Here is a 19,525-nt window from a genome sequence, read left to right on the forward strand (position 1 = left end):
GAATTAATAGTTTCGAAAATTATCCTTCCAGTTTTTGTTTAAATGACTGCTTGTAATTAAAAGGGTGCATCCTTATTGTATATTAATGTCTTCTTCATCGCAGGTAACCAGATATTCTTTTGTCAGAAATTCACAAAAGACATGGAAGAAAGATAAAAAAAATCTCAATGTAAATTACTTTTATGTCGTAAAATTCCTTATTTTGGTCTAAATTACTTCTTAAATTTCTTATTTTAGCCCTTTAAAACCTCGTATTTTTTTATTTAAGGACCTGAACAGTCTGAAAATGTAATTTTATTGATTTGGTGAGTTAAAATGATGCCTTTTTATAAAATAATTATTTCTTTAATGTAGATTTGAATTACTAATGAACTAAACTTCCTGTATATTAAAGAGAAAAGTAGCTCTTATTGAGAACAACATTTTTCGCTGAAAATGCTCTCAATATTCGCATTCTTTTTGAATTTGTATGTACATATATCTAGTGGTATCTCTGTTTTAAGGATAAAATAAACACTGAGCATTTAATCTGTCGTAGTTATTTTGGACCAATGATCTTTAAGTAAACATGCGTCTGAAATATCAAAATTTATTTTTGCTATAACCAAACTACTTTTCAGTTATAAGAACTCAGATTAAATAGTATCAAATATTTATGCTTGAGAAGGCATGCTTCTGTGTTGCCTTATTTAATAATTATTTTATTTTATCCTAAGTATAGACCCAATGATTAATCGATATTCTTTTCTTCTACCCAAGCCCTACCACGCGGACGTGTATATTGAGCATGCTCATCAACTTACCACAAAAAAGATCTAATAAAGATCATAAGACAAATCCGTTTATTGAGATTTAAAAAGAATTACAATATAACCAATGTAAATTTCAAATTTACCAAAATGGTGAGTTTCCAGTTGAACAGAAAATTTGCGGGAATTGCTTTGTGACGAAGTTAGTCACGAAGTCAATGAACTATAAATGATTTTTAGAGTAATTTCTTGCCTTTTTTTGTTTCGTTTACACACGTGAGAAATTGTATATGTAAAAGTTTTAGTTACCAAAAGTAAATTGACACTATATTTGAAAAAATAGACTTCATAACTTCATCTTACTCAAACGTTTTACTGGTATTTTAAGTTCCAAATATCATCATTGATCATTCCATTGCTTATGTTTGGGTTGTTGTAACTTTTTTTGGAAACAATAAAGCTGAAGCGAGTAAATTTGGGATACAAACAATTTTAGCTTATTTAAGCAATTCAACTTCACAAGGCAAAATAGCATATACAGCTACAACGCTTTCGAATGGAATCTGTGCACTTAAGGTAAAAATTGAGATATCATTAAGTACTTACTCATATAAAGAACATTTATATGCTGAATCATTCATGACTGTTATTAAACCACTAGGCTGCTTACCTTCATGGTTAAACTCGTCAACATTATGAACTGATGGATCGTCATGGTATACCGTTCAGCACCATAATCTCCGATTTGTTCGCCGTGTCAAAGTTTTCCTTTTCACTTTCGTATAATTTCTCTAATTTTCGTCCTAGAAATATTATCTTTTAATTTTCACTCAAATCTGAGATCCCGTATTATTGTGATACTTTTTGATACTGCAAAAGAAGTGACATATATTAGGCGTGGGTTCCGTACGTACAAAAAAAGCTGACAATTCTAAGTTAACAATGCCATTTAACAATGGGTTAAATTACATATCACAACTCATACGTTATGCCAGAGCTTGCCGAAACTACGCAGACTTTTTGTATCGCGCTAGAACTCTAACAAATAGGCTTCTGGAACAGGGTTATGTTGCTACAAGATTGAAGTCATCACTACAGAAGTTTTATGGTCGTCATCATGTGGATCGTTATGGTGTATCCATCAGCACCATGAAAACTGATTTATTCAACGGGTCATAGTTTTCCTTTCCTCGTTTGTCTACCCCGGACTTTACTTTTTATGAGCAACTCAGCGGGTGTTTCTAGAAAAGCAGAGGACGCTTACCCTACCGGTGCACCTGGTCCATGCTCCCAGTTTTTAGTGGAGTCCGAGTTGCTCATTTACTTTTGTTACCTTTTATGTATGATTTTAGTTACTTTATGTTCTTTGTTGTGTATGTCTGTTTTCCATGTCTGGTCTTTGTCCCTGGATTACATTCTTTTGATTACAGCTATAACCTTGGTTCCCTTGATTACTCTTTGAAACGCGCGTATGCGTGTCAACAAAGGTATAGATGCAATTAATTTGGCTAACATCCTCCATCACAAAAACGTTACCAACAAAATTCCCCCATATTTCAAAGACAAATCCATACCAATTATTTCATATTCCTATACTTCACTCATTGCATCCAAAATTTTCAATTATAAAAGGCTATTGCAGAACCTCGAGATTGAGGATTTCAAGGCTAAACCACCTGACTGTGCTTGCAAAACCTGTCCATTCAAATGTGGTCCTTCTGGTCACGTCGTTACGGGAGATTTAATCATTATCGAAAACGAATCTCTACGTAATATCCTTTCTAAAGGTCCCAAGTACCGTGAACCACGCTCCATAAATTGGAATTATAACTTTAAAGTTTTTATGGATGCCGTCGAGGACTATGCAAGAAAATGGATAAAACGAGAACAAGAAGACATTTATTATCTGTCAGAGTGGTTAAAGGCCGTGAGGTCTTTAATTTTGAAACGAATGAAAGTTCTAAGTAGGTCAATGAGTGCCAAGGCTACATCAGTTTTCAAAGACCCCGATGTAGCAAAAACATTGTCTACTATACATGACAAATATGTTGTCGTACCAGCAGACAAAGCCCAAAACAACATTGTTTTTGTCTACAAAACGTTTTATATCCAATGTTTATTATCAGAGGTAGACGTAGAGAATAATAGCAGTAATAAGACCTATACTGCTACCACTCTCTCCAAAGAAGAGATTGTGGAAAACCATAAATCTGTGCTATCCTCTTTTGGTCTCTCTACCTAGGACGATGATTGTGATTTATCGTCTATGTACTGGATTCCTAAACTTCACAAGAATCCATACAAACAAAGTTGCATAGCTAGATCTGCAAAATGTAACCACCAAACCTCTTTCAAAACTTTTAACTTCTATACTCATAACTGTCAAAGAGGGTCTGCAGTCCTACCACAACACTTGTTACTCCCGTAGTGGTATTAATTCAATGTCAATCCTGAACAATTCCAAAGATCTTTTGGAGACAATCAGTTCAAAACTATTTTCTGAATATAATAGCATTAAAACTATGATTTTTTCAACACTGTATACTTCTATTCCCCATACTCAGTTAAAACCCCGACTTAAAAACATTATACATCGTTGTTTTTCCAAAAAAGATGGAACATCTAGATACAAATATATAGTTCTTGGTAGAGATTTCTCATACTTTGTAAGAAATAATTCCAAATCATCTTCCAAATATACAGAGGAAGATGTTTACAAAATGCTGGAATTTTTAATCGACAACATATTTGTCCAGTGTGGTGGACGTGTTTCAACAAACGGCCGGCATTCCAATGGGAACAAATTGTGCTCCTTTACTTGCTGACCTATTTCTTCACTCTTATGCGGTTGACTTTATAGCTGATTTGATCCGAAAGAAAGAACATCGTTTGGCTAGATGCTTCAATCTCAGTTTCCGCTATATAGATGACGTATTATCTTTAAACAATGCTAATTTCGGGGATTTGATACATCGCATCTACCCCAAAGAACTTGAAATAAAGGATACTACAGGCACTGTGAAGTCAGCCTCATATCTTGACCAACAGTTAGAAATCGATGGTAAAGGAAAACTATTGACCAAACTTTACGACAAACGTGATGACTTTTCATTCAGAATTGTCAACTTTCCTTTCATCTGTGGCAACATCCCTTCAGCACCTGCGTATGGAGTGTTCATATCACAACTCATATGTTATGCCAGAGCTTGCTGAAACTACGCAGACTTTTTGTATAGAACTCTAACAAATAGGCTTCTGGAACAGGGTTACGTTGCTACAAGATTGAAGTCATCACTACAGAAGTTTTATGGTCGTCATCATGAACTCGTGGGTCGTTATGATGTATCCACCAGCACCATGAAAACTGATTTATTCAACGGGTCATAGTTTACCTGTCCTCATTTGTCTACCCCGGACTTTACTTTTTATGAGCAACTCAGCGGGTGTTTCTAGAAAAGCAGAGGACGCTTACCCTACCGGTGCAACTTTTGTTGTATAAATTTCAAACAAGTGAGGCTTCTTTTAATAGATAGTTTTAAAACCCAATACGACTATTAATTAATACAAAACACACAATTGTTAATGTAAGTACATACAGCTATTATATTTTCATTTATATACACAGGCAAATATTTTTCACGTGAAATTCATGTGAAATTCACATGAAATTAACATGATTTTCATGTGAAATTCACTAAACACAAATTTTATGTGAACATTTCGTGTGAATTTCACGTGAAGGCTCCATTCACCCGAATTTCACCTGAACTCTGTCACTTAGTTTATTTGCTCAATTGAGGTGAAAATCCTGTGAAATAATTTTGCCTGTGTATGTTTCCTTTACTGTTGTTCGTGAATTATTTTTTTTTTCATATGATCATATGATTAATTCAGTTTCGCATTTGTTTACTTTTCATATTTTTAATTCAGTGTCTCACTTTTTTTTTGGTTTTTATTTTTGGTTTTATATATCTATATATATATTTCTTGCACTCGTGCCAAGAACGTTTGAAGATAAAACTCGTGTGCGGACCAAGTTCCTCACACTCGTTTAAATATATGCGGTCTTTGGCACTCGTGATAATATTTTGTTTATTTACTCTTTCCAATTGTAAATTATATTATTCTTATTTAATTCCCAATCCAAATAAAATTAAGACATGCATATGATAGAGATGATTAATGGTGTAGAAAAAATGGTGGATGTGAAATATGTAATTTAGTTGTGATAAAATTTACCAGCATATATACTTAGTTGAAATCATACCAAGTTAATTTAAATTATTTTTACCTATCCATCTATTGTAGTTGATACCTAACAATACTAAGAAACCGCATGGCATCATATGGCATACTGATATATGATTGACTAAGACATAAAAAGTAACGCTAAATGATTTCTTGGTAAATTCCAAATGAGACTTCTTGGAAAATACCATAGTTTAAAGGGCCCGATATAGTCTACTTTTTTCAGTTTTTTGATTTTGATTGCATTGTACCTAGTTCAAGTTTAACTTGGTTAGACCCAGCGAATAAGGTATGATTTTATCAACATAAATTTTGAAACATAAAGTGAAATGAAGTAATTCCATACCATTCAAAATCTGATTTGTTTTCCTGAAATACAACTCTGATAAGAATTATCTGTTTTAAATACTTTACAAAAAATATTTATTCTAAAGGTTTTCTCATATTTTATATTAAAAATAAGTTTATACCGAATATTTATTTTGTTGTCACTGTTTAATATCATATTTTATATGAAATACACTAACATGACTAAACAGTATTATTTACTCGAAAAATAAAATGTTATTTTACTCAGAAAAAAAAAAAACAAGAATGGACGATCAACTTGATGCGAATCCAGGGAAACCACAGAAAGAAACAGCAACAAAAACTCTGGAAGATAATGGAAACGACAGTACTGTTAGGTGAAATTAATCAGTAATGTAAATTATGACTACCTTGATGACTTGATCGAATATATGTTTGTTGAATGATAAAATCAACATCAAGAAGCTTTCAATCCCGTCTTTTAATTATAGTCGCTGCATTACTTACAAAATGTTTTTTCTTTTTTATAATACCGTGTCATCCTGCCAACGGGAAATGTTGAAAGAATGTTAAAAAATGTTTTAAAATAATCATAAAATAATTCATAATGATCTTTCTGCCGTTAAAATGCACCCATTGTGACTTCAGTTTATCTTTAAAGGATTTTATCAAGATTCAAACTTTCACAAACCTGAAGAAATAAACACAGCGATTGTCAATGTTTCAGGAAATATAAATGTCTCTTGAGCAGTCAATGTATCATGATAATACTCTCTACATAAGTAATCTTTGTACAATAAGTCTTTGTCATAAACATAGAAGTTCAAACATTTTTTCTGTATGAAGTCTTTATTTTCCTTTTTGTACTAAACCATGTATAATCTAATTTAGTATATATCCATGTTTTCAATTTGTAATGTTTAATGACTAGTAACTGCATTTATCTGGGAAAAAACATCGTCTATTGTTATCATTCAATTTAAGTACAATGTTACATTTTAGTTCAATTTCTAAATCTCACTTGGACAAAGAAGATTATCCAATAGGTTCAGGGATTGTTGTCATTATAAATAACACTGAATTTGCCAGCAACCTCAATTTGCCCGACCGTACAGGAAGTGACGTTGATGCCTCGTCTTTATATCAAAGATTTCAGGAGCTAGACTTTGATTGCGATCTCCTTAATGACGCGACGTATAGTGATATGGAAGAAAAATTTGAAGAGAGTAAGATTTTATTATTTGACTACTTAACTAAACTACTATAAGACCCCTTATTTGGCAATAGAATGTTTGTTCTTGTGGGTCTTAAACATTACATGTATATGGTTTATATTTGTTGAGCCTTGTGATGAACCATACCTGACATCGATGTTCTCTCCGTTGATAATCCTGGATTTGGAGAATGGGTTCCGTTTATTTATTTATAAGAACAAGAAATTTTAAAGACTACTGATGCAGCATCTTTCGCGTCATTTTAAAAACTTCGCTTCGAATTTGACGACAGTAGGCAATGTACAAAACTATACGACAAAGGAGACGATTTACAAATTTCCCATTCTTATGCAGTATTATAAAGCCTCCCTGCATAATGGTGTTTATATTTTTTCAGTTATTAAGGTATTTCAGAGCTTGTAACGACTATTTTGACTTCTTAAGACGTCACCGTCACCCTAGAGATGGGCTTTTTGATATTGGTTATTGGAAAATACATCTCATACGCTGCCTAAATAGTTGTATCTCCGATATCCATATTTTATTGGAGACGATTCTGTTTCTGATAAATTTTAATATTGTCTAACGATTAATGTTCTGCAGTTTTAACTTGTATATTATTATTTTCATCTGAAACTTGACGTGTCTTCCCCACAAAATTCAAAATAATTTCGAAGCTCCTCTTGGATTTACTTTTGAATTTTATTGTAAATTATTTGTTGTTCATATCTTCTGTTATGTTATGTCTACTGATTTTGACTTATTGCAATATTATGCTGCCCATTTGTAATGAAATATACCCGTAATGATGAACCGTGATGAAAGCAAGATGTTTCGTGAGCTATAAAACCTAATTTAAACCACCTTTCACTAACAGTTCTTGTTAGAGATTCCTTATACTTTGTAAAAACGATTCCAAATCATCTTCCAAATACACCAAAGAAGATGTTTTCAAAATGTCGGAATCTTTTATCGACAACATATTTGTCAAGTGGGGTAGGCGCGTTTTTGAACAAATGGTCGGCATTTCCTAATTGAAACAATTGTGCTCCTCTACTTGCTGACCTTTTTCTTCCCTTAATGAGCTGACATTTTAGCTGATTTGATCCAAAAGAAGGATATTGTGTAGTTAGATCATTTAATCTGAGTTTCCGCTATATAGATGACATATTATCGTTAAACAATCATAGTTTCGGGTATTTTGTATATCGTATCTACACCAAAGAACTTGTGATAGTACAGACACTGTGAATGAAGCCTCTTTTAAGACCAAACTATACGATAAACGCGATGACTTTTCATTCCGCGTTGTCAGCTTTCCTTTCATTTGTGGTAACATCCCCATTCAGCACTTGCGTATGGGGTTTTAATATCACAGCTCATACGTTATGATAGAGCTTGCCATTACTACACATACTTTTGTACCACGCCAGACTTCTTACAATTAGACTTATGGAACAGGGTTATGTTGCTACAAAATTGAAGTCATCACTACAGAAGTTTTATGGTCGTCACTATGAACTCGTGGATCGTTACGGTGTATCTGCACCATGAGAACTGCTCTGCTCAACGTGTCATGGTTTTCCTTTCCTCTTTCGTCTACCTGAACTAGACTTTTAACTAGCAAGTTGTTTCTAGAAAAGCAGACCACGGTTACGTTATCGGTGCACCTGGTCCATGACCCCAGTTTAGTGGAGTCCGAGTTGCTCATTTACTTTTGTTACTTTGTATGTATTATTTTGGTTATTTCATATTTTTTTTGTTTGTTTGTCTGTTTCCCATATCTAGTCTTTGTCCCTAGATAACATTCTTTTGTTTTCCGATAGAATCTTGGTTCCCTTGATTACACGTCATTCTGGAAATGCCTTTACCAAGCCGTTACGATTGCGACTGTTTCCAAATTTTTGGCTTTTACCCTTATATTGCTACTTGTTATACAGACTTTCCTTTTAAATATTGCCTAGGTTTTATCAATTGAAATTTTGTTATTACCTTACCCTCGTTTAAAAATGTCTTTGATGTCACATGGATACATTTTCCTCATTTAATATATTTGGATGTTTCCAAATCAAAACACAAAAACAAAACAAACAAACAAACAAACAAACCAAATAAAAGTCATTACAGTTAAACCTTTGGCCTACTTTTATTGTCAGAATATTTAGTTGATCCTTTAAAAAAGTGTATTCAGTCATAAAATTTAGAACACCTGAACACGTGTTTCAGTTAAGGAAGACAAAGAAACCCTAAAAACAGCAGGTTGTTTGATAGTTGCATTACTTACTCATGGAAATAAGGGTGTAATTTACACAACAGACAGAGAAGTGAAGATTAAAACTATCATGGATCACTTCAATGCATCTAATTGTGAAGAGCTTATTCTGAAGCCTAAAATATTTTTGATTCAGGTATGAACAGTGATACATATGTGATAATATCCATTCTATATTCATAAAAATGTAACGACTTAGAAAAAAAAATCATATGTTACAGAATACAACGAGTTTTAGTACCTGATAAGAAATAATACAGTTTTAAACTAGTAAGGTTATATCTTCCCCGTAAAACTCTTCACTGAAACCTTTCGATAGATTGTAACCAAGTTCATTCGCCAGAATTCTTTCGGCATCTTTTTCTAGAAGCTGAAAAGTTACTTTTAGCAGCTTGTAGCTATTTTCTTGAAATAATCAATAGACAGAAATAAGCGTTGAGTTGATGAAATGGTCCTTATAATAAGGCCATAAAAATTCCGATGTTGTAAGGATTGGCTGCTGTCAATCGAAAAATAATAGAATAATTTCTGTTCTACTTGATCAATATGGCTCAAATGATATATTCAGCCTCTTTATGATCTGTAGTCTAAAAACACCCGCCAAGTCGCTTTCGTGAGTTCAGATCAGTGTTAAAACAAAAGAAGGTAATGCCATTGTGCACTCATGGTTGGATTGATCTCACTATGACAATCAAAGAACTCATTAATTCGATTGCATGAAACACATTCCTGTTTGTTAATATTTAGGCTTGTAGAGGTACTGAAATTGGTTCCGGGGTAAACAAGAGAACACGTCGAGGCGACCCTAATCAACCAGACTGCACTGCACAGTATACAGATTATGACAAAATATATGGAGACATTGTCAGAATACCAAACGAAGCTGACTTCCTAGCAGTTTGTGCAACATCTGACGGTAAATACTAGATCAAATACACACAGTTTTATTCAACAAATATTTCAAAACAAAATAATTTTGTTTATCTTAAGTTTGTGAGCGAGTTAATCTCTTTCACAAACCTATAAACTACTCCCTAAAAACTTTTTTTCTTCAGTCTATAAGAGAACGACAAGACTATAAATCCAAAAAGCACAATCTTGAAATTGTGAAATATTATACATCACTCGTCTGTTTATACCTTTCAGAATATTGGTTCAAACAAAATAAACATAATGAAAATAAAAAGATTATTTGCATTTCTATGTTTCATGTTACCACCTTTAAAAAACAAAGCATTTATGTTTCTCTTTTTTAAGGATATGCAGCATTTAGAAATACAAAGACTGGTTCATCATTTGTCAGGGTTTTGGCAGAGGAAATTTTTAAAATGAAGAAGGGAGAAGATTTCTACAAAGTACTGACAAGAGTCAACAGAAAAGTTGGGATGAACTTTAAGCCTAACTATAGCGGAGCTGACAATCCCACCCAGATGCCATGTTTTGTTTCACACCTAACTAAAAACTTGGTTTTAAAGCAGTGATAGGATCGATGTTCCGCTATAATAGTAATCTTTTTATGTTTGTTATGTTAAAAGAGAAATTTAATCTTATACAGACTATGGTCGTTCTAACTAATGATATTATTGTACATGTCGATGCCAATAATGTAAGCTTGTTTAGTCAGTAGTTAGTAAATGTCTATGAATACGTATCAGTACCATTTTTATTTTTTTAATGTATCGCTATCTATAAAAGGCTAAGATCATCTTTTATTTTCCTTAATGTCCTTTATTAGAAAAAGTAAAGCAATTGGTCTATCATATTATTTGGCACTTTTCCATGAAAGGACTGACATTTTCTGTTCAAGACAAGAACAATAAAGAATTAATGTTAGCTGTCTAACATAAATATTTACATCATTACTGAAGGGTTGACCATAATAATATGACTATACTGAGGATATTTTATTAGCAAACCCTGAAAACTGTTATGTACGTGTAGGGTTAATTTCATGTCGTCCGTACATTTATTCTAAATGAAAACACACACTTTGATATGATTTACTCAACGGAACTCAAATGTTTGAAACATTCTGAGTCACTTACATATTTTCCTGCCACACAATAGGTATACATCAAAAATGTAGTTTTGCTGACGACTTTAGACTTTTATCGACGACACAATTCGACAAAACTAACAAATACTATCAAAACAGCTTTATGATCATATCTTCCTATGAATATTATACAGTAAAACAAAATTAAGCTGTAGCTAGGAAGTAGTACTAAACTTAGTCTACCAATGGTTTTTGCTCATATCGCCCATGGTATTCCACAAAAGGCAATGACAAAGTATTAATATTCCAAAAAATTAAATATCAATATAATAGATATATGTACAATGTGTTATCTTGTTATAAATCTCAGTTGGAAGAGAGAAATCTACCGAAGTGTCAAAAGGGGAGATACAAAAAAGGGAAAATCTATGGACAAAACAAACGGTCAGAAAAAAAAACATAAACTGACACAGGAACAAATAAGAAGAAAGACAAAAAGTAAAAATCAATGGAAGACGAACAGCATGAATCCAAAACAAAAAACAAAACAAAACAAAAACAAAAAAAAAACAAAAAAAAAACGGATTAATCTCGGATGCTCTGAAAGGGTGAGCAGTACCTCTTCTGGTTAGATACCCGTTTGTACATTAAGTATAATACTTTTCATAAAATGCTCAGCCAAAGAAAAACGAAATCTGGTAACCGTACTCAGATGAAATGAAGTTAAACAAACTAATATAACAATTGCTTCATACGTGACAGTAAAACATGTCATCAACGTACAAAAGCATGGACATCAGAAACTTAACATTTAACTTACATCTTTGAAATATGGTCAAAAAGTAATCAAGGAAACCAAGGTTATAGCGGTAATCAAAAGAATGTAATCCAGGGACAAAGGCCAGATATGGAAAACAGACATACACATCAAAGAACATAAAGTAACTAAAATCATACATACAAAGTAACAAAAGTAAATGAGCAACTCGGACTCCACTAAAAACTGGGAACATGGACCAGGTGTATCAGTAGGGTAAGCGTCCTCTGCTTATCTAGAAACAACCGCCGAATGGCTCATAAAACGTAAAGTCCGGGGTAGACAAACGAGGAAAGGAAAGCTATGACCCGTTGAATAAATCAGTTTTCATGGTGCAGATGGATACACCATAACGATCCACGAGTTCATGATGACGACCATAAAACTTCTGTTGTGATGACTTTAATCTTGTAGCAACATAACCCTGTTCCAGAAGCCTATTTGTTAGAGTTCTAGCGCGATACAAAAAGTCTGCGTAGTATGAGTTGTGATATGAACACTCACTCCATACGCAGGTGCTGAAGGGATGTTGCCACAGATGAAAGAAAAGTTGACAATTTTGAATGAAAAGTCATCACGTTTGTCTTAAAGTTTGGTCAATAGTTTTCCTTTACCATCGATTTCTAAGTGTAGGTAAAAATATGAGGCTGACCTCACAGTGTCTGTAGTATCCTTTATCTCAAGTTCTTTGGGGTAGATGCGATGTGTCAAATCCCCGAAATTAGAATTGTTTAAAGATAATACGTCATATATATATATATATATATATAGCGGAAACTGAAATTAAAGGATCTAGCTGAAATATGTTCTTTCTTTTGGATTAGATCAGCCATAAAGTCAGCCTCATAAGAGGAAATGAAAAGGTCAGCAAGTAATGGAGCACAATTTGTTCCCATTGGAATGCCGACCGTTTGTTGAAAAATACGTCCACCACACTGGACAAATATGTTGTCGATTAAACATTCCAGCATTTAGTAAACATCTTCCTCTGTATATTTGGAAGATGATTTGGAATTATTTCTTGCAAAATATGAGGAATCTCTACCAAAAACTATATATTTGTATCTAAGTGTACCATTTTTTTTGGAAAAACAACGATGTATAATGTTTTTAAGTCGGGATTTTAACTGAGTATGGGGAATAGAAGTATACAGTAAGATTGTTTTTATTAACGTAAAAGGATATTTAATACAAACATTACAGTCATACTAATAATAGCATACACGTCATGTATACAAAGTAACAATATCAGTTGTGTTTTATAGATGTTCTGAATGGGTTTTTGATTTTTATTTCGTTTCATGCATTTCGGTTTCTGGTTTGGTTTCTTTTCTTTTTTATCGAACCATTCTTTACAAACAAAATTAATTAAAATGCCGAATCATGAGCAAAATTCACCTGTTTGGTGTGCCATTTAGTTTTTTAGTTTTTTTTTTTTGGTTTTTTTTTTTTTTTTTTTTTTGTTTGCTTGTTACAAAATATGATGCTTTGTGAACATGAAATATATATTATATCAAATCCCATTCAAACTAGACAAAAATATAAAAATGAAATTCTGTAAGGGTTTTATGAATGCGTGTGACATGTGAAACAACTCGCATTTTCACACAAATTATAGTTCGCTTCATAAATGTCAGAACAGCGCTTCATTCATGATATATTATTTTTTTTTTTATTTATGTTCTTACCAAAAAACAAAAAACTTAGTGGAGTAGCTTGCACAGTTGTTGTCCTCTTTTTCTCTAAAGGAATAACTTGGGCATTGGTGCAATATAAATTATTTTAGAGATTGTTTCTATGTGTGTCATGATCTTTAAGAGTTTTAAAAATTTGCAAAAATAAAAACACTATTGTACTGAACGTTGAAGTGATTATGACACGCTTAAACTGGCATCAACATTGCTTACAAAAAATGCTTCACAGGGCGCAGCTTAACAAGACCGTATAGGTCGAACCGTAAACATTTCGGGCAAGTATGCCAGCACTTCACAGTATTGTAGAACTGCCTAATTTTGGTCTTGTAATCTGTTGCTTTGTAACATTTATCACTTTAAAAAAATGTCGAGCATCTGTAAATCTATATATTTAGAAATAACTCTAGCCAAGGCCTTCAGGATGCAGTAAAAATTTTCTGGAAAAAAATTACCCACAGCATATAGGGTTACTATAGAAACCATGCAAAAATATGCGAAAATTTACAAAAAAGTTCATAAAATCAGGTTTAAAAATATCAAATTTCCCACAAAATATCTGCAATTTTTATTTCATCCCCTGAAACTGTTCAAACGTTTTCCTTCGAAAACCCTTCCTCATATGGGCATCGCCGGTTAGATTTTGAGCTATTTCACGTTGTAATCCACTTATTAAATTTAGCATGGTGAAAAATTGACTTACTTTCACTTTCACAATGAAGTCAAATTGTCATTGAAAAAAAGCCCCTTCAACATTGAAAATATATAAAACATTGCAAAATACTTTTAAAAGTCCCCTTTTTTCAGAAAATGTTTTATCAACAATAGATTCTTCATTTTTAATCACTATAGCAACCACCGGTTTCCATTTATGTCATTTTTCATCCTAGCCAAAAGTGAGAAACTAAACTAAACTGTGGAGTGCTGGCTATGGCCTCACTATTCAAACTTGTTTGTAGCGCCATTACACTACCGCTTTTTTTTGCGTATAAAGAATTTTAATATGAGTGATAAACACAGTTCACGTGTATAGAGAAGGAGAGGAAAGTATCGCAGATACTTCCCTGTGCAATCCATGAATAAGCAACACTAAGAACCCCAAAAGGTCAACAGACTGAGAACAAATTGTACAAAACAAAGGCCGAAAAAAACCCTCCCCCGAAAAAATACCCCTCCACAATAGAAAAGGGAACAGATATTAGTGAAACGCAAAAAATGCGTCATCGCATATAACCTTTTAAAAAAATAATTAATTTTGGATTTGCGCTCTGTTAGTTGGACTGTCCTCGTTAACCATGCAATTTTTTCGGGAAGTCCCTGATTTATTAGACAGTTTATTTTTAAATGTCTTCTTGGAAATAGTTTTTCCTCCTTGGTCCATTAAAACATGTTAAAGTAAACATATTTGGCACTTTTCCAATTTGAATTTTATTTTGTGATGGAATTTTAACATCACTTTGGAATTAGGCTGATTGTTATTTCCTGGATGTAAGTTCTTACAATGTACTAGCAATTCTAAAAACAAATAATAAGTTGGTGATTTATCTATTTTTTTACTTTTTAGTCTGTTAATATACTTTATTTATAGTTGCTTCATCCACATTTTAACTCACAATAGAAATTTATACAAGAAGTTCAAGACTTGTTCGTTATGTAAAGACCAGTTTTATTCCTATTTTTACAATTATAGTGTTTTTTTTACATTTGATGGAGAAATCGGTACACTTAAATGTTACTGTTAATTTGAGAAAGGACGTCTTTTTTTTCATTAATGTTTGACAGCTTTATTTCTATCATGAACCTGAAAAAAAGTTATCGCAATTGAAAGCAAAATGGCCAACCTGTAATGTTTTATAAATTTAAAGAAAATAGCACTTGCAATATCCTATTCATAATCAATGAATTTATGCTCAAGCTGAAGATTTATCAGTATACTTTTTGACATAACATAAGAATTTAAGTTATTTAAGCCTGAATCGCTCACCTTCTTGAATTTTGTCTTTCAAAGGCAATAAATTTAACAAAAAGTTTTGACTCAGAAATCTTTCGTGGTATTTATCATAAGGATCATTTCAACAATTGAAGTTTCTTTTAATCTATCATAGTCTTCAAGATATTGACAGAAAACTGTAAAAAAAAAAAAAAAAAAAAAAAAAAAAAAACCTTCATTTTCAGTCAATGGCAATAACTTTACAAGGAGTCGTCTGACAACTTTTATCCCTGAAGACTTTTGTAGTCCTAATAATAAGGATCATTTCAGCTATTGAAATAATTTGGCTAAACCTAACGGTTTTAGAGATATATACGAAAAACTACTGTCTGACCCTATGTTCAATTTTTAGTAACAGCGACCATGTTTTTCAATGGAGCAAAGGTTCCCACATCAGTTCTATGCAGGATACATCAAGGAACATGCATACCAAGTTTGGTTCCGATTGATCGAATAATGTCAGAGGAGAAGATTTTTGATAGAAAAAAACATTAAAAATGGCAAAAAGACGACAAAAAGGGCAATAACTCCAGCATGGCTAAACGGATTTAAACGAATATTTGACCACAGATAGATCTCATCATGCTGAGCACTTTTACCTTGTCAGAATTTAGCTAAACCTAACGGTTTCGGAGATATATGCGAAAACTACTGTCTGACACCTGTGTTCTATTTTTAGAAACAGCGACCATGTTTTTCGACGAATCAAAAATCCCCACATCATTCTATGCAGGATATCCCAAGGAATATTCATACCAAGTCTGGTTTTGTTTGGTCAAGTAGCTATAGTGACAGAGGAGAAGATTTTGAAAGAAATAACATTAAAATAGCAAAAATCGTTGAAAAAGGGCAATAACTCCAACATGCCTTAACGGATTAATACCAAAATTTGACTACAGATAGATCACATCATGCTGAACACTTTTATCAATGTCAGAATTTAGCTGAACAGAACTGTTTTGGTTATCTAGTGAAAAACTACTGTCTGACCCCAATGTTCTATTTTTAGTTACAGTGGCCATGTTTTTTCGACGAATAAAAAATTCCACAACAGTTCTATGCAGCATATCCCAAGAAACATTCATACCAAGTCTGGTTTTGATTGGTCAAATAGTTTCAGAGAAGTTTTGTATAAATTGTAAACCCTTCCTAAACTCTTTTTTTTTTATTTAAACAAATCAATACCAAGTATTTCCTAGATATAATTGTGCAATTATATTTATAAATGCGTCTTTCTCGAAAGGTTTTGTATTTGTTCTGAATAAGTATTTATTCATAAAGGAGTGTTAAAGGTTATATAAGAAAGGCTTCGTTTCTGTTATATCATTTATCTTTAAGAGTATCTTCTTGCAAAGTGTATTTAAAAGAAGTCTCGTATTCAGCAGTTTGAATGAAATAAACCTTGACGTCAACTTACTTAATGAAATTTAATATTTTTCTAAATGTTATCGCATTTATCACAATTATCACGAACTTTGGAAACTAAATTTGTTTCATACCTGAGAATTAAACATAATTATAACAATGCAAAGATGTTTACATTTTTAATGCATAAAACCACGTTTCATCATTGACTGCTGATTAAAATGATCACATATTCACGAAGAGAATAATAACAGCAAGAAGAAAGATACAGTCTCTGTCATGTAACTCACATGTCACCATCATGATCGATAAGAAAATAATCCATATTGTTTTGATCAAACAAATGACTTTTCAATAGTAATAAACCATGCTCTTTTACTTGACAAAATATTATTTTATCTTATAACGTCAATTTGACGGTTATCGAGTTGGTCATACTAGACATGATAGTCTCAAATAAATTCAATTGCGCCACATTCAATTGTATATATTTGTGACCTTTATAACGTGTCGTTATTTTATCATCATAACTTGACCTTACTCTGTTCTGATAATTTTTACGCAGTTTTTCCAACTACAGTTTATGCTGTGACTCGGTCAAATGCAAGACTTTTTTATGACTTATCTATTGTATCAGAAGAGTTTTACACTGGAAACTTTCTTCAGCATTTCAGTTGAAACATAAACACATAACATGTGAAGTCATCTTTACTATAGACCTATTCTAGGCGATTTATTTTCTCTTATTTCGCAAACCGCGAACACTAATTGTCGTTTCTTTTTTTAAATCAAATACATCCCTGAGGGAGCGTTCGAAACAAAATATTGGAAAAGCATCCTGAATATCGAAAATAAATATCACCGGAACTAATTCGTAACTACTAACTGATCAAACACACAGACAAGGTAAAAAAGACTAAATGTTACATGTTCTAAATCACATGCCGCTGTATATCCAGAAAAAGATCACAATTCCAATGGTGGGAGGAACCGAGCGGTTGGGTAAACACATTACTAAAAATCATCAACTTTTGTAGAAAGCATATGCTTTTTAACCCTTAACATTAATTTCAAGCACCACATTTAAGTGTAAAGAGCAATGTTAAATTCGTAAAAGCTGTGCATTTGCAGTTATTATGTCTGCTTACTTCGTCAAGTTATACGAATGAAATTGCTATGATACTGTCGTGTACAAATCGCCCTTCCTTATTTTCTATTACACCTAAAAAAATTAGACTGTTATAATGTACTTTGTTATAAAGAAATGGATGAAAAATTTAGAGAAAGTAAGGTGTCAATGTTATCAATAAATGGAGTGTGCACCCTCTTCTGTCTGGTTCACTATTTTTTGGCTAGTTTGTCAACAATTTCCCGTTTGCTGTAACGGTTTTGTTTTGTTTTGTTTTGTTTTGTTTTTTGTTTTTTTTTTTTTTGGGGGGGGGGGGGGTGGGGGGGGGATTGGAAATATTCGTCGTTCACTTCATAGGATGATCTGAAATATGTGTGCAGCTTTAACTTGATTTGTTGTATGGTATGTAAACTTCCAAATCAGTCGGCATTCAACTTCCTGTTTGTCTTAACCTGTATCGGCAAAAAAATACCGAAGAGTAAGCAATGGGATAATTCAAATACGTCATAATCTAAAAACATGACCTCAATGTGAAACGTTCTACATATACAACGTAGCGAACCGAATAAAATAGATTACACATAAAAACTGAGGATAAAAGAAACAAAAACTAAAATAATAACGCTAGAAATATGAACTGGAATGATTTGAAGTTTCAATTTAAATTTGAATTTCGTAGTTCTTAATTAACTTATAGTAGTAATGTAATGTAATTCCACCTCATTTAAAATTTAGAGTTGGCGGGGTGGCCGTATCCATTTGTTGTGAACTTTACATACATTTTTTTTAAATTCTAGTAAAGAAAAACAAGAAAAACCTCAAAGAAGCAGATTGTCTAATAGTTGCACTATTGACCCACGAAGATGAGGACGCAGTGTAGGCCACAGATGGAAAATTAAAGATTAAAACAGTCATGGATTACTTTAATGCAACAACTGTCTAGAACTTATTCTGAAACCTAAAATACTTATGATTCAGGTAATACCTTGTCTTCCGTAGCGCAGAACTGTTACATCCATCAAGATGTATACTTATTTGAGACCACTTTTATTTGTATTCAATTCTATTTCTAAGTTATTGTGTTTAATTGTTTTTACTTATTTTTTATTCATATATTATAATTATCCGGCATGTAGAGGTACAGAAATGGCTTCCGGTGTAACTACGTGTTGAAATGGATCCTAATCAATCAGATAGTACTTCTCGATATGATATGGGATGTGACGAAATGTTGGGGAAAAACATCATTATATCAAATGAAGCGGATTTCTATGTTGTTTATTCGTCATCCTATGGAAAGGGAGATATACACCATATACAACCATCCATTATGTTGTCTGTTTACAATTTACTGAAAAATATTAACTTATCCTTTTGTGATAGGGAAAACAAGCCATCATCCCTTCTTGTACATAATATGCATATATTTTTCTTTATTGTTTCATTTGATATTTTTCATGTTTGTACATTGTAATGTCCAAGCCAGTCACCTAAATTTTCTTTATTGTTTCATTTGATATTTTTCATGTTTGTACATTGTAATGTCCAAGCCAGTCACCTAAACTTAATATTGTTTCACAAGTATTTTAATAAACATATATTTAAAAAGAAACATAATGCTGTAGTGCCAACATGTTTTAAGTATGTAAATATCTTACGTAAGACTAAATAGATACCAAGACTTGATAATCAACTGTATAATTAAGGCTATACAAAATCAGGGATAAGATTATAGCATATCCGGA

The 19,525-nt window shown here is 32.5% G+C and overlaps 1 protein-coding gene across 1 annotated transcript; it reads left to right on the forward strand.

Moving 5' to 3' along the window:
- The first annotated feature begins 5,528 nt into the window (after positions 1–5,528).
- LOC148629111 (caspase-3-like) lies at positions 5,529–11,313 on the forward strand. The gene is made up of 5 exons (XM_088544114.1): positions 5,529–5,683; positions 6,309–6,532; positions 8,747–8,928; positions 9,540–9,708; positions 10,050–11,313. Exons 1-5 carry the CDS (start codon positions 5,559–5,561, stop codon positions 10,271–10,273), a joined length of 924 nt encoding a protein of 307 aa, XP_088400240.1. The 5' UTR covers positions 5,529–5,558; the 3' UTR covers positions 10,274–11,313.
- The last annotated feature ends 8,212 nt before the right edge of the window (positions 11,314–19,525 follow it).

The sequence above is a fragment of the Perna viridis genome, chromosome 1, assembly GCF_037379345.1.
Source record: "Perna viridis isolate PV_CMFRI_1.1 ecotype Kerala chromosome 1, ASM3737934v1, whole genome shotgun sequence".
Lineage (NCBI taxonomy): Eukaryota > Metazoa > Mollusca > Bivalvia > Mytilida > Mytilidae > Perna > Perna viridis.

Coding starts and splice junctions, on each gene's coding strand:
- LOC148629111 (XM_088544114.1), top strand. CDS start 5,559: ATGTTATTTTACTCAGAAAAAAAAAAAACAAGAATGGACGATCAACTT. Junction 6,533..8,746: donor GGAAGAAAAATTTGAAGAGA/GTAAGATTTTAT, acceptor CACGTGTTTCAG/TTAAGGAAGACAAAGAAACC. Junction 9,709..10,049: donor AGTTTGTGCAACATCTGACG/GTAAATACTAGA, acceptor CTCTTTTTTAAG/GATATGCAGCATTTAGAAAT.